The following is a 24791-nucleotide window of genomic DNA, read 5'->3' on the forward strand; positions in this document are numbered from 1 at the left end:
GATGTCTATACCCCATTGAATATATTTGCTGTTTCCTCTCCAAGCCACCTCTGATGAGAGCAAAGGTTCCCTCATTCCCCCTTGCCTCCCCCCTTCCATATCATTGCAATAGCTCAATGTAATAAAAAAAAATCTTATTATGTGAAATATCTTGGACTATTCCCCCTCTCCTTTTTCTTTCTCCCATTCCATTTCCCTTTTTTTCTATTGACTCCATTTTTACCCCACATTTTATCTTCAAATTCAGCTTTCTCCTGTGCTTCAACTATAAAAGCTCCCTCTACCTGCTCTATTAACTGAGAAGGTTCATATGAGTATTATCAGTGTCATTTTTCTATGCAGGAATACATGCAGTTCATCCTCATTAAGTCCCTCATATTTCCCCCCTCTCCTCCAACCTCCATGCTTCACCTGAGTCCTGTATCTGAAGATCAAACCTTCTGTTCAGCTCTGGCCATTCCAAAAGGCCAGAGGACTTTCAGCCTTGCTGGGTAGTTCATTCTTGGCTGCATTCTAAGCTCTTTTGCCTTCCAGTATATTGTATTCCAAGCCCTACAAGCTTCCAATGTAGTTGCTGTTAAGTCCTGTGTGATCCTGACTGCGGCTACACGATATTTGAACTGTGTCCTTCTGGCTGCTTGTAATATTTTCTCTTTGACTTGGGAGTTCTGGAACTTGGCTATAATATTCCTAGGGGTTGGTTTTTTGGGATCTCTTTCTCGGGGGGATCGGTGGATTCTCTCCATTTCTATTTTGCCCTCTGCTTCTAGAATATCAGGACAATTTTCTTGTAGGAATTCTTTGAAAATGATGTCAAGGTTCTTTTCCTGATCATGACTTTCAGGTATTCCAATAATTTTTAAATTATCTTTCCTAAGTCTGTTTTCCATATCAGTTGTTTTTTCAATGAGATGTTTCACATTTTCTTCTAATTTTTCATTTTTTTGGTTTTGAAGTATTGTTTCCTGATTTCTGTTAAATTCATCAATCTCCCTGAATTCTATTCTTTGTCTGAAGGATTTGTTCTCCTCAGAGTTTTCTTATCTCTTTTTCCATCTGGCCAATTTTGCTTTTTAAAGCATTCTTCTCCTCCATAACTTTTTGAACTGTTTTATCCATTTGACCTAAGCTGGTTTTTAGCATGCTATTTTCTTCAGCATTTTTTTGGATTTCCTTGACTAAACTGCTTGACTTCATTTTCATGTTTTTCCTGCATCTCTCTCCTTTCTTTTCCCAGTTTTTCTTCCAACTCTCTCATTTGATTTTCAAAGTCTTTTTTGAACTCTGTCATAGCCTGAGCCTAATTTCTGTCTTTCTTGGAGTCTTTAGATGCAGGAGCTTGTGCTTCCTCATCTTCAGACTGAGTATTCTGATCCTTCTTGGGCTCATTTGCAAAATATTTCTCAATAGTCTTCATTTTGTTTCTCTGCTTGCTCATTTTCCCAGCCTGAGCCTGGTTTTGGGGTACTTCCTGAGTTTTTGGGACACTCTCACATGGGTCTCAGTGTGTGAGGCTCTGTCCTCCCTCCTGGTCTGTGAATGACCATAAGCACCCCACTCTGCCACAGGGCTGAGGTGGGGGGGGAACCTGCTGTTCTATGGGAGGGCCTAGACTGCAATCAGGATCTGAATGTGGTCAGAGCCCCAAAGTCCTGTTCCAGAGGCAGAGCTCTGCAGTCTCTCTTCACTCCCCTCCCTCAGCTCAATGGGCTCATGCCCTGGGGGCTCCTGCTTACTGGCTCCACCTGCTTCTATTTCCTGGATCAGGGCTGCAGAAAGACCACACAGCTTGCTGTGTGCCCTGAGGGCTGGGCTCGCTCTGGCAGAGGTAGTTCCTCCCCCCTTCCCCCACTTTATGCCCGGTGCTCCTTGCTCCTCGGGGTGCAGCTCAGGAGACTGCCCCGCTGCTGTGAGCCGCGGCTCCCAGCGCCCTGGGGCTGCCTCCAGGAGGCCCTCTGGCAGGCCGCCCCTCCGACCCCGGGGAGCAGAGCCTTTCTGCTCTTTTCCATGTTACCTTGAATAGAACTGCCTCACTGGGTCCCTCTGTGGGTTCTGTCTCTCGAAAGTTTAGTTAGAGTCCTTAGTTTATGAGTTTTATCAGAGAGCGCCTAAGACTTGATCCCTTCTTGTCACCATCTTGGCTCCGACCCTGCCCTGAGTCTTCTTGCTGTGACTGTGTCAAACAGCTTAGAGACCCTGGCTCCCAATACTTGTATGCTTCCATTCATTTTTAGTCTCATCTATCCCCACCTCTCAGCCTTCCTCCAGTGTCATCATATGGTCTACACCAAGAAACACTCCATAGAGTCAATGCTGATTTTTTTCTTTTCAGAATAAGTCATGCAGAGGCAGGTTGGTGGCATTGTAAATAGAGAACCGGCCTTGGAGTCATTGAGGACCTGAGTTCAAAGTTACTTAACCTCAACTATCTCCAAAAAAATTAAGCCTTGCCAAACTAAATTCATTTTTTTTCCAAAGTCATCACATCAGAGCATGTTCTCACTCAGCATACAAATTAAATTTATTAATGATACTATAAATGAAAATAAAGTATAAAAGTATTTAACATCACAATGGCTGAGCACAGTTACTTCTGTCAAAGTTTTGTAACCTTGAAGAATCTGCATTGTCCTTTGATTTCTCTGAATTATTGTTTTCCCTTGGGCTCAGGGAGATAGTAGGGAGAGAGACAGACACAGAGTGGGAACGCCAGTTCTTTGTTCCGAGGGCCTTTTTAATCTGTAAAGTCTAAATTCTGTTATTAGACAGCAGTAGTTATCTCCTATGCAGATCATACCTCATATCTCCACTTGTTTTTACATGGGCACTTATAAATAGTCTCCTAGTTTAGGTTTGAAATTGGAACAAAATGATATGCTAAGTTGAGTTTAGGATAATGCTTCTACTATACAGCTCTCCCCAAATAACCAAGGTTCAAAAGCCAGCAAGAGTAATGTGTGTCTGTGGGAGAGTGAACGAGGAGAAATATAATATTTCCTGCTTTTCGTTTTAGTTATGCATCTTAAGATAGGGAATGCACAACTCTACCACCTTATTTCTTTTCAGTAAGTTATAGATGTATATGGTTAGTATTGCCCCAAGCTACACCTGAAGAACTAGGGAGAGAGAGAAGTATCATTGGCAAAGAGGATTAGGAAATGGTCAGAAGCAAATGCCTCCTCATAGGTATGTTTAGTTTAGTTTCTTTCCAATTTCTTTCTACATACCAATAAACTGTAAGATCACAGCGTGCTAATTCTTTGAATCTACAAATACAAAGGGAAATGAATTGTGAGGAAGGAATCAATAAAAGAGTAGGGACTCTGAGCTAGATATAGATAGCAGATCTTATAATTTACTATCTTGAGTAAGATTCCACTTCATTTCCTAGGTTAACTTTACACCTAGCTAAGGGAGGCATTAATCAAAATTCCTTAACATTCCTGCTACCATATGAGTTTGGAGATGGAGAACAACTTGGATTTTTTTTTTTTCAGTTTGAGGTCCATTTGGCAACCAAAGGTATATTGTAGATTCTTAGAAAAGGACTTTCTCTTGGTGCAGTGGATAGAGCCTGACCCTGGAGTCAGGAAAATCTGAGTTCAAATTCATTATTTAGACACAAGCTGAGCAAGTTACTTTGGAGACAAAGTGCCTCCAAAAATGAAAGAAAGAAAAAAGCCATTTCCAGTATAAGTCAGATAAAGCAATCTTATGAGGCTAGGCTAGTGGTTCATCTTGTGGGCAATCCATGTATTACCATAGTGATAATTCATTTTCTTTTTTATAGGCTTAAAAAAATGGCAACCCTTGAACCACAACATTAGGAAACCAATTTCACAATCTGAATTTCTAATTTCCTTTACACTTTCTTCAGTATACGGACTCTTTTGGTTTAATAGTTTTATCTCAAAGTGGACATTCTAGATTGTAAGAACATGGGTGACAGTGAAGAGAAATGGGAAAGACAGGCTGTGGCTAGCACTGTTTTCTGGGGCCAAGCAAATAATCCTTCAAATACTTGAAAATAATTTACCTTCTTAGCTTTGTCACTATTAGCTATGGAACCCTGGACAAGTTACCTCTCTGAACCACTTTCCATATCTGAAAGAGAATCAAATGTGGAAGAACAAACCCTGTGAGCAAGACCCATCTAGAGTCAGAGGACCTGAATTGTCTTGGTCATTTACTAAATGAGCTGGGGAAACTTGTACAAGTTGTGTCACCTTTTCCTTCAAACCCTGTTTTTGCCCCAGGTGAAAATAAACTTAGTTATGACCTGAGATAAATACTGACTTAATTGGCTGGCTGACTCTTTTCAATTCTAACAAACAGTGATTTGGTGATTCCAGAAAACCTTTTTCGTCAGGTCAGAAGTATCAATTGATAGCTATAGAAAAAACAGATGGTGCTTTATGTGAAAAAGATCTGGAGGTCTCCAAGCATTACACATTCAAAATGAGACAACAGTAAAGAAGAATAGCAGCCATACATATAATGTTTTGTAACACTCTTTTAAGTATTGTATATTTCCTCAATAGACAAATGGTCAAAGTATGAAGAATCAATTTCCAAAGAAACCCAAATTATCAAAAATCATATAAAAATACACCAAATAATAGATTTAATTGCAAATTAAACTAACTCTGAGGTTCTTACAGTTTGAAAAATACAACATAAAAAGAAAATGACAAATAATTACAGGGTTTTAAGAAAATAAGTGGATTGACTCACAGTTGAAGCTATGAATATGTCCAGCCATTCTGGAAAGCAGTTTGGAACCAGGCTCCCCAAGTTACCAAATTGGTTGGATTTTTCTTTTGTTGCTTGCTCATTTCCCTGCACTCTGACTTGATTTGAATTCTTTGTTAAGGTGGGGTTCTACTTCCAGGGTGGAGAACCCATTGTCCCAAGCTTTTGAGGGTTTTTGCAGTTGTTTTCAGGGGCATCCTCCCACCCCCACACAAGTTCTCAATTGCTCCAAGGTTTTATAAGAGGCTTTGACTGTTCTCCTGGCCTGTTCTTTGGTCTGTGGATGATCACAAACACTCCTTTCTGCCTTGGAACCATGAGGAGAGTACTTGCACCACTGCAGACAGTAAGCTCTATTCTTTTCCTGAAACTGAGACCCCAGTCTGCGACCTGGATCTGAGTACAGATGAAGCAACAGAGTCCTGCCTCAGAGACCTCTGCAATCTTCCCCTGACCTCCTAACCATCTGTGGGCTGACCACTCTAGAAGCAGCTGCTGGACAGGGCCCCCCTTTCCCTGGTGTGGCAGAATTTTCCTACTGACCTTCCAGGTTGTCCTTGGCAGTCTCTGGGCTGGGAGGTCTGGAAACAACCACTGCTGCCACAGACCCCAGTGCTCCCGGGAACCCAGGTGCCCAGCAGTTTATTCCTAGATGGCTGGAGCTGGTTTGCTCCAGGGCAACCTGGGTTACACTTCAGGCCTTTTCTAATCCAGGTTCAACAGACCCTTCCCACAAATCTTCCAAATTGTCTTAGGCTGGAAAATTATTTCAGTCTTTTTGTAGGTTCTGCCACTCTAGAATTGGTTTGAGTTATTATTTAAAGATATTTGGAATCCCAGGTTACCAAACTGAAGATGTCTTCTGATCTAGGGATAGCACCATTAGACTTAGACTCCAGAGGTTAAAGAAAGAGGAAAAGGGCTCATATGAACAAAAATAGTTATAATAGTTCTTTTTGTGGTGGAAAAGATTTGGAAATTAAAAGGATGCCCATCAACTGGGAAATGCTGAGCAAATTAAGGTATAGGAATGTGATAGAATATTATTATACAATAAATAAACGGGAACGACTTGCATGAACTGAAACAGTGAAGTGAGCAGAACCAGTTAAATAAGTTATATAAGAATATCACATGTAAAAGAAAAAACAATTTTGAAATACTTAAGAATACTGATCAATGAACTGAGGCCCCATTTCATTGACTGACTAATTTTGGTTGGTATATTCCATTATTTCAATGATCAAGAAAGCTTGCTATTTACCTCTAGACAGAGATGTGAAAGCTTCAAGGTACAGAATGAGACATACATTTTGGGGGCAAGGCCAGTTTAGAAATTTGTTCTGCTTTACTATATATGTTTGGTATAAGGGTTTTGCTTTTCTTTTAGAAAAATTGTGGAGTAGTCCCTACTGTGTGTTAAACATCATTTGATTCTCACAACAACTCTATTATTATTATACTCATGTCGCTCCTGAGGAAACTGAAGCCAACAAAAGCTAAGTGACTGCTAGTAAGATCTGAGTCCAGATTTGAACTCAGATTTGAACCAGCACTCTATCTACTGCACTACCTAGCTGTCTCAGGTAGCTAAGAGAGGAATAGGATCTATTACAGGGGTGGGGGGAAGAGAGAAAATTATAGAAGATGGGATAATTTTGAAAGTTACACATTGGTTTTATGATAGACTTAAAAAGAAAAGCAAACCTTAACTAATATTCATAATATTTGGTGTTCAAATTAGGAAATTTTTGAAAAGAAAAACGCAATAGTATAGTGATTCCCACTATCCCCTGGCCTGATCAGATCACATCTTGAGTGTGGTGTTCAGTTCTGAGTAACATTTTAGGAAGGTCCTTGCCACTGAGAGGTACCATGGAACATCAGACAGACTGCCTTAGTGGTGGATCACTTGTCTCAGGATTTGCTGAAGAAAGCTGCTAGCTATGAGAATTAATGTGAATTGCAGGATACATTGATCATTGATGCTCCAAAAGCACTTGCTACCTGGGCTATACGTGTCTTAGTGTAGCTTATTTTGGGGGCATAGGGTGTATTCAAGTCAGTCTAGTACCTAGGTATGAGGGCTGCTGAGCCCTCTTTCAGGGCTGATTTCTACCTTTGATGTCTACCTGAGCCACCTAACCCTCATCTGTGACTTCAAGAAGCTATAGCAGGCACAGTGGCCACATTCTGGTAAACCATTGGCAGGTGGGCTAAACCAAGTTGATGGTAACTTGAGGGAGTCTCAAACTCATCAGTGAGTAGGGAGGGGTGTCTGTCCCAACCATATGAAGTCTTCCACTGGTGAAATGGGCAGAGAAAAACAATTCGTTCCAAAGTCCACAAGGCCAACTGAAGCAGGTGCTGTGGTGCACTTAGAACTTGGTAAGACATTGGAGACACCAAGGTCAATCCACTGCATCTAGAGCCATCACCAGTTGTCTTGAACTGTCTTGTTATGCTGGATCTTGATGACTTTGGAAGAGAGGCAGACAACGTCATGCAGCTCCATCTCACTTAAATCCAATTTACCCATGCAACAAAAGACATCACTAATAACATTCCTCAAAGTCCTCTGGTGACAGGCAAGTGACAAAGCAGCAGGTGCAGATACAATGGAAGCTTTAGGAGATGCAGGACTCTTGGCTCAGTAAGAAGGAAAATGAAATTCAGTTTTATGCAAACCAAAATGATTTTATCATGCTTTGAAGCTTATGAGCCAAAGACCAATGGTGCACCTCAACTTCTCAGTACTGATGGATCCACATTAGGGACATGATTCTAGAGATGGGCTGAACACTTCCATAATGTTCTTAACAGACCCATCATCAATCATTGCAGAAGCCATTGACCATTTACCTCAAGTTGAAGGCAATCAGTCCCTAGTTGAAATTCCAACTGTAGAAGAGGTTTTTCAATGTCATTAGGTTCCTTTCAAGTGGCAAAGCACCTGGTGCTGATTCTAATCCAGCTAAGATCTACAAAGTGGGAGGTCCATTGCTTATCCAAAAACTGACTGAAATTTTCAGGTTATATGGCACGAAAAGATTATCCCCAAGAATTCAAGGATGCCTCCATCATCTATCTCTATAAAGGTAAAGGGAATAGATTGCCCTGTGACAATCATAGGGGTATCTCTCCTTTAGTCATTTCTGGGAAGATTCTTGCCAGAGTTCTTCTCAATAAGCTGATCCTTCACCTGGAAATTGGTCACCTTCCTGAGAGCCAGTGTGGCTTTAGAAAGGGTAGAGGAACAGTTGATATGTTGTTTGCTGCCTGACAACTCCAAGAAAAATGCCAGAACAGAACAGAGGTCTGCATACAACATTTGTAGATCTGACCAAGGTCTTTTGATACTGTCAGTTGCAAGGGTTTATGGAAAATTATGTCAAAATGTGGTTGCTTGGAAAAGTTCATCAGTATTGTATGTCAATCTCATGATAGTGTGGACACCTGAGTTCTGGACAGTAGAAAATGCCTGGAGATTTCCCAGTTACCAATGGAGTAAAACAAGTATGTGTCCTTGCCCCCATACTTTTTAGCATGTTTTCAGCCATGTTATCAAACACCTTCACTGAGAATAAATACGGCCTCAAGGTCAGCTACAGCACTGATGGTAAATTTTTACTTGAAAAGGCTACAATCCAAGACCAAAGTGAAGGGAATATTGGAGCATGATCTTTTTGCATGTGATTGTGCACTCAATGCAGCCTCTGAAGCCAAGACACAACAAAGTGTGGATCAATTCTCTAATTTTGATCTAACAATTAACACCAAGAAAACAGGCTCTCCCTCAGTCAGTACCACATCATCCAAATGTGGAACTATCATTTACAGCAAATGGAGGACTTCTGAATACTGTGGACAAGTTCACTTACCTTTCCAAGGAGGTACACATTGACAATGACAACATTTGGAAGGCTCTGAAAGAAAGTGTGGGAGAGGAGGTATTAGACTATCAAACTGAAGGTTCACAAAACCATTGTCCTGATCTCATTACTATATGCCTGTGAAACCTGGACAGTCTACCAACACCATGTCAGGAAACTAAATCTCTTCCATTTAAGTCTTAGACTCTGAAGATCACCTGGCAGGAAAAGATACCAGATACTGAGGTCCTTTCTCAAGCTAAACTACCTAGCATTCCAACATTACTACAGAGGGTGCAACTAAAATGGCCTGGATGTTATTAGAATGCCAGATGTACACTTGCCAGGGTAAGCACTCATAAGGTGGTCAGAAGAAGTGATACCAGGACACCCTGAAGACTTCACTAAAGAACTTTATAATTTTTTAGCATGGGAGACACTGGCACAGAAATGCCAAGCATGGTATGCCCTCACCAGTGAGGTTGCTGTACTCTAACAAGGCAGAATTGAAGCTCAAAGGAAAGGTGACATATTTAACCATCCCAGGTGTACATAGACTATTTGTGCCTGACCTGTGATAGAACATTCTAAGTTCATATTGGTCTGATCAGCCATAGTAGGACACACTGTAATTTGTCTCAAACATGGAAAGGTCATTTTGGTCTTCTTTGATAACGAAGGACAAGAACAAACCAGAAAGAATGCAGCTAGAGTCCAAAGATCAAAGACCTATGTTCAAATTCAAGTGTTCCTTTGTCTATTTATTTGTAGGGACTCTTTCTGGCCATTAGATGCTTCATCCATAACCAGGAAGAGGTTGGATTTATGCTAGAGCATGGACTCCATGCTCCCTTCAAGCTCAGTATCAATAATCCTAGGACAAACTGGGCTGTGTCCAAAGAGATCCAAAAGATGACCAGAAAACTGGAAGTTAGTATTGGGATCTAACCCATTCCAGTATGTTTCTAATTAAGGTTAGCCTAATTCTGAGTAACCAGAAAGGGCTCTCTAGAGAAGGAAAAACAGGACTGTGGGGGGTGAGGAGTGGGAGGGCACATGATAAAAGGAATCACTACCATGGTCAAAACAAAGACATTCCTGATCTCATAACTGCTAACAGTTTTTCATCCCTCTTTTTTATTTGTTCTCTTCATAATTATTCTACATATAATCATTATGTGCCCTTTATATTTACAGATGCCTTGTTGATTGGTTCTTGTCCTTCATAATCAAAGACCAAATACCTTGTATTTGTTTTGTATATACTAGATCATATACAAACAAAATATTCAAGAACTTAAAATATATTATCTTAAGTATATGCAGAATATGTACAAGTAGAAGAAATATATTATCTGGAGTCAGGAAGACCTGAATTTAAATTCCCCTTAGAACATTTATTAGCTGTGTGACTCAGGGCAATTCACTTAACCTTTCTGTGTCTGTTTCCTTATCTGTAAAATGAGGAACTGGACTCTGCCCTCTAAAGTCCCTTCTAGCTCTAAATATATGCTGTATACCTGCTGCCTCCCTCATTAAAACATATTCCTTTGTCTTTTTATTCCCAGTGCTAGCCTTGTGGTGGGCACATAATAGGTGCTTAATAAATGCTTGTTGACTGACTGCTTCAATTGAACAAAGAGAGAAAAGGGAAAGTTGCAGAGAGGTTCCATCAGAAGAAAAACTTCTTGATTATGAGGACTGGCCAGTCTCAAAGGAGGATGAGTGCCTCATCACTGGAGATTTTCAAGCAGAGGCAGTCAGAGTATCCACTTCTCAGAAACCCCTGTTAATCTGGATTGGGCCACCGAAGTCCCTTCCAACTCCAAGAGTGTGATTCTGAGTGACTGGGTCACACTTGAGGGCAGGTATGGAGCAAGGAAGGAAGCACCTGCCAACAATCTTGTCTGGGAGGGGTGAGATATGGGAGAGGGCAACAGCCTGTGAAAGACAATGAAGGCCCAAGTTCCAGAACTACCAAGTGAGCTTTATTCTAGAATCCCTCCTATACCCAATCCAATGCATACCTTCTCCAACCAGATGACTCAGTCCTTGCAAATGCCTGGTTCTTGACCCTGAGCACAGTGGGAAGTCTGGGGCACCACCTACCTCTGGGACACCTGCCCCAACTCACCTCAACCTTCTGTGTATGCATTGACTCTCACCCTGGTCTCTCTGTGCGAAGTTTTGTTGCCCAGCCCCATTTCTCTCTATGACCAGGTGAGCTTCCCAGCTGCTCTACCTCCCCAGTTCTCCAGCCACGTCATGAAGAGTAGCAGTAAACGAGATTCAAACCGGCGGGCATTCATGGATCAGGTGCGGGAGTGTCGAGACAATGGCTATCTGCTGTCCTCCAAGAAGATTGGTTCAGGAGCTTTCTCCAAAGTCTACCTGGGCTATGCCACTCATGAAAGAATGAGCCAAAACTACAAACTGTCTTCTGACCTGCGAGCCAAGCGCCATACTATGGTGAGTGACTGGGAACAGGGAATATGGGATGGCATATACTGAGAAGTGGGGAAAGGGGGAAAGTAAACCTAGCTAAATGTGTCCATTAAGGCTTTAATCCTCTCAAAGAATCTCGAGAACTGAGTAACAATACCCTTTATTACTTTCTCAATATCTTCCAGTTTTTACTTGAAGACCTCCAGGAAACCCACTAATTTAAGTGACCCATTTTTTCCCCCTTTATCAAGCTGCCATTTTCACTCATTCATTTCTCACACTTTAGTCCTCCTTAGACCAAGCATATCCAAACTAATCTCTCTTCTGCAAGACAGATCTATCTTCAGACACCTAAGCAGCAATCATGTCCCTATGTTTTAGTGGTTTAGTGATTTCAGTTATATAGGAATTTCCATGATCCCATCTGGGGTTTTCTTAGTAAAGATCCTGGAGTGGTTTGCCACTTATTCTCCAGCTCATTTTACAGATGAGGAAACTTAAGGCAAATAGTATTAAGTAAGTGACTTGCCCAGGGTCACACAACAAGGAAGTATCTGAGAATAGATTTGAACTCAGTAAAATGAGTCTTCCTGACTCCAGGCCTGATGCTCTATCCACTACTATCACCTAGCTACCTTCCCTACATTCTATGCAGGTCATTTAGCCATTATTTTACTCTGGAGCCACCAGATACCTAAAACTGAGCTAACAGATGACAATAATACAGGATATTTAGACTTGAACACTAAGCTGTTCTAAGAGAAGGAGATCCCATCAGAAGTATCACGCCTAGTTCTGGAAACCACATTATACAAAGGACACTGAACAAGCTAGGGACTGTTCAGAACTGAATAACCAAGATGGTTGGGTTGTCTGGAGACTATGCCATTTGTGGGATTAGTTGAAGGAACTATAGGGACTGAGTTTGAAAACAGGAAAGCTTAGGAGCAACATAATTGTCTTAAAATGAAAAGGGTTTTCTAGATAGTTACCACTTGTTCTGTCTTTCTTCCATCTAGTATTTATATAGCATTTTAAGGTTTGCAAAATTTTACAAATATGATCTCATTTTATCCTCATGGTATTTCTGGGAGGTAGATGTTATTATCCCCATTTTATAGATGGAACAGATGGAGATTAACTGAATTGCCCAGGGTCACAGAATTAAGAAGTTTCTGAGGCTACATTTGAACTCTAGCCTTACTGACTCCATCCCAGCTTTCCACTGCATCATTTAGCTGCCTAGGAGAAAGGCAGCAGGTTATAGTCTAAAGACCCTGAACTTGGCTGATGACGACCACATTCAAAATCTGCCTCTGTATTTCTTTGGGTGACTCAGATCTCTTTTCCTTTATCTGCAGAATGAGGGATTTTGATCTCTAAGGTCCTTTTGCCCCTAAATCTTTTTGACCTAGGTGTTTTAACATGGGAAAAGAAGACTTATAGGCCATGACAGCCACCTTTAAATATCTGAAAGTTGTCAAGAGGAAATGATGGGGTTCTTTCTATCCCGGTCCTCTCTTGAAAGTAAACTAGGTAGTAAAATTACTAAGATGATTAGGTTTTTTTTTTCTAATTTGAAGGTAATAGTCTTTGGTCTTTGTTCAAAGTCCATAATTCTTTCTCTGGATACAGATAATATTCTCCATTGCAGATAGCCCCAAATTGTCCCTGGTTGTTGTACTGATGGAATGAGCAAGTCCATCAAGGTTGATCATCACCCCCATGTTGCTATTAAGGTGTACAATGTTTTTCTGGTTCTGCTCATCTCGCTCAGCATCAGTTCATGCAAATCCTTCCAGGATTCCCTGAATTCCAATCCCTCCTGGTTTCTAATAGAACAATAGTGTTCCATGACATACATACACCACAGTTAAGGCATTCCCCAATTGATGGACATTCACTTAATTTCCAATTTTTTTGCCACCACAAACAGGGCTGCTATATTTTTTTGTACAAGTGATTTTTTTTTACCCTTTTTCATAATCTCTTCAGGGTATAGATACAGTAGTGATATTGCTGGATCATAGGGTATGCATTTTTCTTACCCTTTGAGCATAATCCCAAATTGCTCTCCAGAAAGGTAGGATGAGTTCACAGCTCCACCAACAATGTATTAGTGTCCCAGATTTCCCGCATCCCTTCCAACATTGATCATTGTCCTTTCTGTTCATATTGACCAGTCTGAGAGGTGTGAGGTGGTATTTCATACTTTACTTTTCTTCCTTAAGGATATGATTTCTCTGTCATCACACTCAACTGAGATCAATGTATACCATAGAAACAATGTAAAGACTAACAGAATGCCCTCTGTGGGGGGTGGGGGGAGAGAAGCAAGAATGGGGGGGAAAATTGTAAACCTCAAAATAAATAAAATCTTTCTAAAAAAAAAAGAAAGTAAACTAGGAAGAGCACAAAAATGTCAGAGCATGACAAGGGTAGGTCCAGTCTTTCCCCGTTATCAATCAGTCAATTAGCCAGCCAGTCAGTCAGTCAGCAAACATTTATTAAACACTATGACCCAAGCCCTGCAATAAATAAGAACAGAGGACATGAAGAGCTTGTTAATTTAAGGATGGCAAGGCAGACCCTGTCCTGGCGGCCTATTCCATATATTTTCCTTTATTTCACCCCCTCCTCCAACAGGTGGCCATTAAGATAATATCCACAGCTGAAGCCCCCTTAGAGTACTCCCGGAAGTTCCTTCCCCGAGAGATCTACTCACTCAATGCCACCTACAAGAATCTCAATGTGGTGAGCTGGGGATAGGGGCACAGGGAGAGAAGGGAGTGAGATTCCTTTCATATTGATTTCCCATTTCCAAGGGTCCAGCTCTTGTGAAGCTACCACATCCCCCCTCAGCCTGAGGTCCCCTACTCAGACTGCTCCCCCCAAGTCTGAGCATCCCAATTCCTCTAAAACTGGCTCTTCTGAGCTTCTTTGTCTGGATCAAGTAAAGTCCTGCCTCCTGGAAGCACACCAGGGTGAGGTCTAAGGCCTACAGATCTCCCTGGGGAACAGATTCAGCTGTATGAAACCTACCGGAACAGCCAGCGGTCCTACCTTGTTCTGGAGCTCGCATCTCGTGGAGACCTGTTGGAGTACATCAATGCCACATCAGATCGGCGCTGCTGCCCAGGCCTGGAGGAGGAGGAGGCCAGAAGACTCTTCCGACAGCTGGTCAGCGCTGTGGCCCATTGCCACAATGTGGGCATTGTTCACCGGTGAGGGAGTGAGCCTAGGAGACTCCTGTCCCCCATATACATATACATACTCTCACTGCCTCAGGTTACATGTCCCAATCTGGATTTCAGGGTCAACCCCTCCCCTTACCCAGGCCTGAAATTTCAGTCTCAGCCCCAGACCATGGCTTCTCTCCCTCCGGATTTTCTTAACCAACCCCATAGGACAATTAGTAGCATGGTCATCTTCAGCACTGATCTTGCTCTGCCCCAGAGTCTATCCTGTGCCTTAACCCCAGATTCTGCCAACAGCTCTCAACTCCACAAATGGTTAAGAGCTTACCTGTAGGTCAGACATGTGAGGTGCAGAGAACTTAAAACATAAAAACAAAATCATCTCCATGGACAAGGACCTTGGAGTGTCTGTCCTAGGGTGGGAATCCTCCATGAATACAGATAAGTAAATTCAAAAGGTTTGAGGAACATGAGGAATCAGGGAAGGCTTCATGGAGAAGATGGTAGTTGTTAAGGACTCCAAAAGATGGAGATATAGTTATAACTTGATTGAATTCATGAAAATGTGTGATGAAATGTTAAGTTCAAGACCTATGAACACTGAGAAGACGAAGCTAATGAAATAAGATGAGTTTGAGCAAGACTGTAGAAGACTTTAAATTAGGGGACAGGAGGAAAAGGGGGTCTTGGCCTGGAGTCAGGAAGACCTGAGTTCAAATTTGGCCTCAGTCAATTTACTAGTTATGTGACCCTGGACAAATCACTTAACCTCAGTTTACCTCAGTGTTTCCTCATCTGTAAAATGAAGATATTAATAGCACCTATTTCCCAGGTGTGGTTGTGAACATCAGTGCTGGCCTGCTATGTGCTGGGCACTATGCTAAGCTCTTAAAAATATCTCATTTGATCCTCACAAAGGATTAATCCTGAGGGCAGCTGTTTAACAGGAGTTTATTCTTTATACTAGAGGTAACGGAATATTGGAAGTTTTGGGGCTATAGTGATATGTTTGGAGCTGTGCAATTTTTATATATTAGGAGACATTTCTTTAGGCAAAGACTGAAGATGAAAGAAAGAACTGGTAGGCCAAGTCCCCAGGGGAGCATAGAAGTGGAAGATCCTGACCTCAAGATCCATTCTTTGCCCCAACCACTATTTGTTGTTGCTGCTGTTGTACAGTGATGTTATACTTTGTGACCCCATTTGGGGTTTTCTTGGCAGATACCAGAGATCTTTAAAAACAAAATCATCTCTTGACAAAGATAGTGGATCTGCATCTATAATTGCTCAGCCAGCCCCAACTCCTGACCTTACCCTGCCTTCCATATCCCTTCCTCTTTGTCTCGATAGTGATCTAAAGTGTGAGAACATCCTACTGGATGATGGAGGATTTGTGAAACTGACTGGTAAGACCCTTTGCTGTCCCAGCCTTTTCAAAAGACTGAGCCCCTTCCCACCCAGGTTCTTCTATTATATGCCAGAATCTCTTCCCTCTCACCTTTGGAGACATCTTTTTCCCTTTGGATTTTGTTACAACATAAAGCACAAACTGACCAAAAGTGGAATGGGCAGCCTCTGAAGGTTACTTACTTCCTGGATATCTGCAGGCAAAGATTGGATGACCAGTTGCTGGAAGATAGACCCAGGATTCTTAACTATTAAGAAGGGGCTCATGAACAAGGTTTCTGAAATATTTTGAAAACAACTTGAATATGATTGATCTCCTTTGTATTTTATTTTGTGAATTTAAAAACATTCTGACAAAGGGTGCCTGGGTTTTGCCAGATTACCAACGGGGACTAGGACACAAAAATGTGAAGACCCTATGACATAGAGAAATGTTGGGGAAGATCAAAGATGTTTCCCCTTGAAGCTATCCCTCTTTAGCCTCCAAGTCCTCTCTTCTGTTCCTCATCCTCATCTCCTGAACTGTCCTCATCAATTCAAATCATCCGCACCAAACTCTCCTCTGTACCCCCTTCTGCCCCACCCTACTTCTGCTCTTCCCCACCTCTTCTCCTCCCATCACCCCTCACATCTGCTCTCCCTTTACGCCCACCTGTTCCCACCCCTCCTCAGACTTTGGCTTTGCCAATCGGACAGCAGTGAAGAATTCTCTGCTGAGCACATTCTGTGGCTCTGTGGCCTACACAGCCCCCGAGATCCTCATGAGCAAGAAGTACAATGGGGAACAAGCTGACCTGTGGAGCCTGTGAGTGACACAGTAATGGGGGGGGTATCCTAGGAGAGGACATGGGGCCAGAAGAGAGAGCTCTAAGGACACAGGGAAGCCCAGGGGAGGAGGGCAGGGAATAGGGGAGCAAATCATAAGGTTATAGTGAGCCCTGAAAATTAACAGGAAGCAGGGCAGCAAGTCCCACAAAATATAGGATTGTGAGGAATAAAGAATGCAGAAGAATGAGCTCCGGGGAACAAGTCAGACAATATGGCAATGAACTTAGTGGTTATAGTATAAGGGGCTAGGACTCTTAACAAAGAACAGAACATGGGGGTATGACTGAGGGTGAGCCCCAGGAGGGGCAGGAATGGTTCTACTAGGATTGAGAGAGAAGAGGGGGAAGTATAAAGAACCCATTCATAGGATCACAGACTTGGGACTGGGGTGGATCTTAGTAATCATATTGGCCACTCAGGCCCCCCAGGATCAAATCTTGGCTCTGACCCTAGCAGTGCAACTTTGGGCAAGTGACTGACCTCTGCACCTCAGTAAAGTACCTGCAAGACTATGTCGCTTGAGGAAAACCCTTTTTAAATCAATAAGGCTAATATGGGCCTGAAGACAGAAGGCCCTGAGGGTCACCAGCCACTGCCCTTGGAGCATCAGAGCCCTTGGCTTTACCCATTCACTTTTCCCCTCTGTAAATAGGGACAATACTGACCTGCCTCACAGGGTTGTTTAGAGGAAAGCTCTTTGTAAAAAGAGGGTGCTTGGGACAATGGTGATGACAGGTCTGTCCTTGTGCAGTGGCGTGATCCTCTACGCCATGGTGACAGGGAAGCTGCCCTTCAAGGAGAGACAACCTCATAAAATGCTGCACCTCATGCGCCAGAGCCTGGCCTTCAGGCCCAGCCTGTCTCAAGGTAACCTGGCATCAATGGACTCAGATACAACAGTTTAAATCCTGTCTCTGCCACTTGGCAACTGTGGAGTGACTTTGAGCAAGACCCTTCTCTTTTCTAGACCTGTTTTCCTCTTCAGTATAGAAAGGGAACTGGATTAGAGAAGGTTCTTGAGTCCTCCCTCTTCTTGTCCACCTAGGTTGGAGGCAGGGAGCTGGGGGCAGGAGGATTCCCCACAGGAATATGTGGGGAGGCCAGAGAAGGGGAGCCAATCGTGCCAACGGCATGACACTGAGCTTCCCCACCTGCCCAGAGTGCCAGGATCTGATCCAGGGACTGCTCCAGCTACGGCCGAGAGCCCGGCTGGGCCTGCAGCAGGTGGCTTCCCACTGCTGGATGCTGCCTGCCTCCCATGCCCTTTTCCACAATGTACTCAGTGCTACGCCAGGAAGTGAAAAAGCCCTGGAGGCTGAGCTGGCACCAGGTAACTTCTCTCACACCCTCCCACCCAGAGCCAGAGCTCCCCTCTTCCCATAGCAAATCCCCTCTTCCCCTCCAAGTCCAAACCTCCTACCTGTCCTATGGCTCCTCCTCCCAAAAGCCAAACCCTTCCCTATGACCCTCCTTTTCTTAACCTTGACCCTATCACCCAAGGGGACCCCCAATTCCATTCTGTATTATAGAGGAATTAGAGGGATCTGAACCACAGGACCAGGAAGCAGGAACCCCAACCCCTTCAACCACAAGGACACTTGAGGGGCCCTCTGAGGGTAGCCCTGAACAGGCCCCAATGAGTGAGCTGTCAGTACCCATCCTGCTCCAACCTCCCAGTTCCCTCCTGCACCTGCCATCTCCTCAGCTGGCACAGTCTTTCGGTTCAAGTCCAGGTCCTGGCCCTGTGTCCCCACCTGCTCGCCCTCCATCAATAGGTCGGCCTGGCATATTGGCCAGCCTGAAGCCTAATTTCCACAAGACTGGGATTATGTCATCATGGGGAAGAATGGGGACCCGGGCCCCTTTAGGGGCCAGCCTAGCTGGGCCCAGTGATTCCCAGCAGATTCTGTCCCTCTACTCCATGTCTGTGATTCGGAAAGCCCCACTGCACCGCCTGGTCAACTGAGGGAAGGGAAGGGGTTGGATTGGGTTAGGGGACTGGGGAAAGGGGCCAGATAAAGTATTTATTCTGTCAGAGGTGCTGGAGGTTTCTCTGGGAAGGGCTGGTGGGAAGTAGCTCATGATGCTGTGTGCCCCATCCTGGACCAGGAATTGGGGGAGCATGAGAGGCAGTCTCCCTCCAACCTAGGGAGGCTTCTAATCAGACACAGGCCCCGTTCATATGGAACCAGCTCAGAGAGCAACAGGAATGAACACCAAGGATCCCAAATTGTGATAGCTCTCCCTCCCATGAAGCCTTCCAGAGTTCTCAGTTAGAAGTGATTTTCTCCTATTAAGTCTACTAGCACCTCAGTGCTAGACACTTGAGAGAAAAGTAGCAAACATCAAGAACTAGCATGGGTTTACCCAGAAAAAAACTCTTTAGGACTAACCAAATTTCCATTTTTCATTTGGGTTACTGGCCTGGTAAGTCAGGGGAAGGTACAGTTAATAGGACAAGGGATCCCAAAAATCTGAATGCAATTTTAAGCTACTAAAGCTATACTAACTTAAAATGGCATGAAAGCTTCTGAGACCCCCTGCATGATGCATGGATTCCAGCAAAACATTTTACAAAGTCTTTCACATTATCTTTATGGATAAACTCAAGGTGGACAGTAGTAAGACGAGGGAGATTCATACCAGTAGAACCACCAGACCAGAAGCAGTGACTCAGAAGACTGTGGTCACTGTGGGGAAGCTCATTCCCTTGATCTTAGGATGGCTCTACATTTTTAACCAATGATCTAGATGAAATCATAGAAGCAATGTCGATCCAACTTAGACGAAGAGGATGAGGATGAAGCTGAGAGGGATTTGAAAAGTCTAAATGACCTGAATCAACATAACATTTAAAAGGACTAAATATAAAGTACTAGTCCTGGGCTCAAAAAAATCAACCACCCAGAGAAGGGAGGAAGAGAGATGTAAAAAGATTTGGGGATATAAGTCAATGTATGAACCAGAACAATGTATTGATAAAGGCACAGTGTCCAGGCCTAGGAAGATGACCCTACTGGCCTCTCTTCTACTTTAACCACCTTTGGTGTTCAGATTTGAACACATTTTATAAAGGACTTTAATGAACTGAGAGCTGTGAAAAGGAGGTCCACCAAGATAGTGAAAGGTCTGGAGAACATAACATAGAAAATGGTTAATCAATTGGGGAGGAGGAAGACAATGGCAATAATGTCATTAGAACTCTCTTCCAATATTCAGAGGGGTATCACAAAAATAGATGTGTTCTATCTACTTGGCACCAAAATAAGAGGGCAATGTGAACACAGGAAAATTCCAGCTTCTGGTGAAAAAAACTTCAATTCCAAGAGCTCTCCAAAAGGATGGGATACCTCTGAGAGAGGCCTAGCCAATAGTTTTGTGCCTAAAGGTATATACCATGACAGCCCCATTCCAGGGAACATTTTTAACTACCCACCTAGGATACCAACTCTGAGCACCCCAAGAGTGTTCACAGTCCATTCCTAACACTTGGCTTGGGGCAGAGTCCAAGCTTTACCTACCCAACAAAAAGAGACTGAAGTGAAAGGTTGGTTTATCTAGCACAGCAGCCTAGACACAAATCTCAGGTGTGTCTACCAGTCACAAGAAGCCTGTGGTCAGAGGGGGATGGGTGATGGGGGAGGTCCAGAGCCCCAGCCTGGGGAGAAGACATCAGCTAGGTGACAGGCCGTCAAGCCTGCTAAGGGTCTGCATTGCTTCCTCTTGTTCCTGCTGAAGCTGCTGTTGCTCTTGCTGGTCCAGTTGCTGCAACCTCTGTTCTACATCTGGGGGGACACTCACTTCTAGCAGGTTCTCCATGCCTGCCTCAGGCTCATCCCCAATCAGCACCTGCTCAGGCACAGGGAAAAGGGGGATCTCATGGGTTCAGGCCTAGAGACACAATATAGAGGCTGGGGGCTCCCACCAGGTTAAAGGAGGACTGAGGAGATGAAAATGGGTCAGGGACAAAGTAAAAGGCCTGGACATTAGAGCTGTCTTCCAGGGTCCAAAGGAGTGTCACAGAGAAGGGATACCCCTTATGGAGGAGGGTTCGGGGTCAGATAAAAATCAAAACAGGATGAAAACAGACTCTTGCACTCAGGAGAGAGAATCCTAGGCACAAACTGGTAGCTTCAGTGGAAGGGCTTAGGGGTTTGGTCCCAGGGTTCTCTCACATCCTATCACCACTCATCTCTTGCCAAACCTCAGCCTCCATTCTTAAGGGTCATCAGAACTGGAGGAAGAGTCACATGCTGACAAGGTACAGCAAGGCTTTTATGCCCCCCCAATTCCCTTGCTCCCCACAGAAATTGTTCCAAACCTCTTCCTCCTCAAGCTTCCCACTTCTTTCTCCCCTCTCAGTTGCAGACCTTGCCCCTCTACTGAGAAAATATTAGACCATTTCATGTAAACTCCCTCTTCTCCCCATCATTCAAAAGCCAATTACATCCTTCCCCTCTCTATTTGGCATTCCCCAAGACTCTGAAAATGAAAAGGCTCTTCTCCTCTACCTGTGTCCTTAGTCTCCCCCCATATTAGCAGATCTCTGTCTTTTAACCTCTCCCTAGTTCCTTACTGCCTTCAAACATACTCAATCCTCTCTCTCCTGGTAAAAAAAAAAAAAAACAAAAACAAAAACCCTTCACTGGACCCTACTTCCCTCCCTTTTCAGACTTCACTATTTCTGGAAAAGGTACAACCATCCTTCTGGTCTCCAAGGTTAACCTCATTGATTCCTCATTCTTCACCTCATGTACTGAATGAGATGTTACATTTTGTCATTTCCTACCTTTATATGTTTTGCATCATACAGACTCCTCTCCTAAAGCTATCATCTATGTCAGGACTGTCCAATCTCACTTTGCATTGAAACAATAGACATATTTTGATTTGCCATTTTGGTGAGAGCTCTGCAGTAGCTCAGTTTACTAAAGCATTAAGGGCCATCAGAACTGGAGGAAGAGTCACAACAATGCTGATAGGGTACATACATAAATTAATGTTATCCAAATTCAGTTATTCCCACACTGTAGCTTTAGTAAACTCGCAAGTGGCCACCATGTATTTTGGACAGCCCTGACCTAAGTTAAAACTCTCATCACCTCTCCCTGATTACTGCAACAGCCTCCTAAATCTCCCAGCCTCAAATCTCTTACCACTCCAGTCCATCCTACAAGTAGGCGCATAAGTAATTTTCCTTAAGTACCAAAGTCACTCCCCTGCTTAAGAAACTCCAGTGTCTCCCTAATACCTTGAGGACCTCTGTTTAAAACTCTTCACAACCTGGTCCCAATCCATCTTTCCAGCCTCAGTGGAGACTCCCCCTCATACTCTGATTGCATCTTTTCTCTGCTACTCTGTTCCATCTCCCAATGTGCTTTTGCATTGGCTGTCTCCCCCATGATTGGAAATCCTTTTGCCTGCAGCCTGTTTTGATTCCTTACAACTACTAGTGCCCTACTTCTAAAATTTTCTTATATTTAACTCTGCACCTACATGTCTTCATTTTATATTCCACATATATATTTATATATGTCCTTGTATCAGACTATTAAGATCCTCACAAGTAGGGGGCTAATAAATGCTTACTGACTGATTAGTGTTCAGAACCAATTGGAAGGTAGAAAACAGTAGCTATGGGTGGAGATCTCAAATTGTACTGCCATAAAGTTAGGGAGAATGGGGAAGAAGGTAGAGAAACACATAAAAGGCTCCAGAAATGAGGGTGCGCTCTTAGACCAACTCCAATCCTCCCACCTACCTGAATGAGCTTCTCACAGGCCACCCGGACATTAGGGTCACGTTCCCAGCTATGCAGCTCCCTAAGCACTAGATAAGTCCCTTGATTCTTCACCAACTTCCGTCCAGGAGCTGTGGCTGTGAGCTATAGGGAGACAGGGGGATGAGGAGATCCAGGCTTACCAGGCAGGGAAAGGGATATAGTACAGGCAGATCCCAGGATCCCCTGGGACTACTCACCAACATAATGGTCTCAATGAGCATCTTTCGGATGTCAGCGTCCGGTTCACGTTCCTTGTCTTGAGGCAGGTATTGCAGGTCTATTGGTAATTCTGGGGAGGTCATGGATCTGACTTCCTGGATGTACCCCGAGTCTCCCATGGCAGGGCCACAGGGGGCCTGGCCAATAGCCAGGAGACTCAGATTCTAATCCAGCCTCTATCCTTGGCCCATTAAAGGACCCCAGGCAGTTCCTTATTTTCTGTGTCTCAGTTTTGCTTTTTTTGGGGGGGGGGGGCACAGTAAGAAGCATTTATCGAATGGTTGACTTTACAAGTATCTCATTTGTAACAATCCTGAGTTAGGTGCTGTTATCTCCATTTTACAAATGAGGAAACTAAGGCAAATAGATTACCCGGGGTCACTCAGCTCTAAGTGTCTGAGGCTGGCTTTGAACTCAGTTCTTCCTGACCTCAGATCCTGAGCTCTATCCACTGTACCACCCAGCTGCTTCAAGCCTCAGAGATTACTCAAGGTGCTGAAGGACTCTTCCTAGTTTTAACACTTGTGGGATCCTCAAGGCTCTAGCAACTTCCCCAGGCAGGCCTCCTCCCCCTCCGCCCCATGCCCACTCCCGCCCCCAGCCCTGCTCACGGTCCATCTCCTCATCGGAGAACTCCTCTGGGCCAGCCAGTGGCATCAGCAGGAAGGTGAGCAGTTCTACCCGGGGACCCAGGAGCCATTCGTGGGAACCTAGAGAAACGGGGATCCTTTGAGGGACCCCGATACCGCTTCCTCCTCCCCTCCCCCCCTTGATCCCCGAGTTACTCACGGTGCTCAAAGCAGCAGTTCCTCAGCGTGCCCACCACCCCCATCCTGAGCACAGCAGAGTCTGGGGCCTGGATGAGGGGCAGGAGGCGCTGGATCTGCCCCCTGGGGAGACGGAGGGGACCCCTCAGCACCGGGCCGCAGCCCCCCAGGCCCTGGCGGGGGAGGCTCGGGGCGGGCGTACCTGGCGGGGTCCAGCAGGAAGGCGCGGGTGGCGGGCAGGTGGCTGAGGTGGTGCAGCAGCGAGGCCAGGTGGTGCAGCGGCGCGTGCGCGTTGTAGCCCGGGGTGCTCAGGGCCGTCACCAGGCGCGCCAGGCCGGGCTCCTCGGCGCCCGCCGGCCCCAGGCCGCTCTTCTCCAGCTGCTCCCGCGCGGGGCCCGGGTCCCGGCTCAGGTTGGCCAGCGCGGCCGCCGCCTCCCCGGCCCAGGGCCAGCTGGGCGCCAGCGCCCGGGCCAGCAGGTGGCCGGGCAGGCCGGGCAGGGCGGCCAGCAGGGGGGCCCGCGCGCCGGGCTCGGCGCACAGGTTGACCAAGGCGCGCCAGGCGTCGGCCACGGCCCCCGCCGCCGCCCCGGGCGGCGCCTCCAGGAGCCCGAGCAGCGCCGGCAGCAGGCCCGGGTGGGTGGTCAGCAGGGCGCGGCCGGCCTCCGAGCCCGTCAGCCCCAGCACCTGCCGCGCCGCCTCCGCCTGCACGTCCGGGCGGCCGCTGTGGCTCAGGAAGGTGGTCAGCTCCTGCGCCATGGCCCTGGGCGTGCGGGGGACAGAGCTGCGGGCGGAGTCCCGGCGGCGGCCCGGGGCCTCCAGCCCTCTCCCCCGGCCCTCGCCCGCCGGGAGCCCCCCGCCCCCCCGGCCCTCGCCCGCCGGGAGCCCCCCGCCCCAGCCCCTTACCTCCGGGTGGCTGCCGCGGCGACGGCTCCCGCCACGTGCGCCCAGACGCAGCCAATGGAGTGCAGCCCCGCCGGAAGGAAGAGACGGGGCTCGGCCAAGCGGCCAACCAATCACCGTCGCCCATAGGGCCAAAGGTCGTGAGGTGCATTGTGGGGGGTGTAGTTTCTGGAGGGGAGGATGCCATGGCATCAAGGAAGTGATGCTCTGTCAAGCGTATGCATTGGATTTGAAGGGAGGGGGATGCTGTGCCGTCGCCAGTCTCACTTTCTCCTCCGGAGCCATCCGGATTCAGCGGTCAGATAAGAATCAGGACGCCTGGAGATGGCCCTGAGAGGAGGCGATCAAGATTCAGCCACTTGCCCAAGGTCGCATAGCTAGTGAGTGTGCGCTGTCTGAAACTGGATTCGAACTCCCATCCTCCTGACTCCAAGGGCAGTACTCTCTCCACTGCACCACCTAGCTGCTCCTTGGCAGAAGTTTATAGGGAGTTAGAGCTAACTCTCAGAAAATTCTAGCCAACAATTGGGTCAGGGGGCAGGTGTATCCGAGTGGGAGACAGTATCTCGCCTGGCCTCCTTATCAGTTCTGAGGACTTCCACAGATGTCTACGATGCCTTCT

General features: G+C 45.4%; 2 protein-coding genes across 2 annotated transcripts; one reads left to right on the forward strand and one right to left on the reverse strand.

Annotated features, from left to right (window-relative positions):
- Positions 1-4617: 4617 nt before the first annotated feature.
- On the reverse strand, positions 4618-24223 carry HGH1 (HGH1 homolog). The gene is made up of 7 exons (XM_074203087.1): positions 24173-24223; positions 23472-24029; positions 23292-23392; positions 23114-23212; positions 22481-22572; positions 22263-22385; positions 4618-20350 (listed from the first exon to the last, which is right to left on the reverse strand). Exons 2-7 carry the CDS (start codon positions 24023-24025, stop codon positions 20174-20176), a joined length of 1146 nt encoding a protein of 381 aa, XP_074059188.1. The 5' UTR covers positions 24026-24029; positions 24173-24223; the 3' UTR covers positions 4618-20173.
- Positions 10634-18533, forward strand: LOC141500145 (testis-specific serine/threonine-protein kinase 5-like). The gene is made up of 8 exons (XM_074203086.1): positions 10634-11093; positions 13716-13823; positions 14091-14293; positions 15617-15672; positions 16346-16478; positions 17253-17368; positions 17661-17831; positions 18031-18533. The coding sequence occupies exons 1-8, from the start codon at positions 10890-10892 to the stop codon at positions 18465-18467; spliced, it is 1428 nt and encodes a 475-aa protein (XP_074059187.1). The 5' UTR covers positions 10634-10889; the 3' UTR covers positions 18468-18533.
- Positions 24224-24791: the final 568 nt, after the last annotated feature.

This window comes from Macrotis lagotis, chromosome X (genome assembly GCF_037893015.1).
Source record: "Macrotis lagotis isolate mMagLag1 chromosome X, bilby.v1.9.chrom.fasta, whole genome shotgun sequence".
NCBI lineage: Eukaryota > Metazoa > Chordata > Mammalia > Peramelemorphia > Peramelidae > Macrotis > Macrotis lagotis.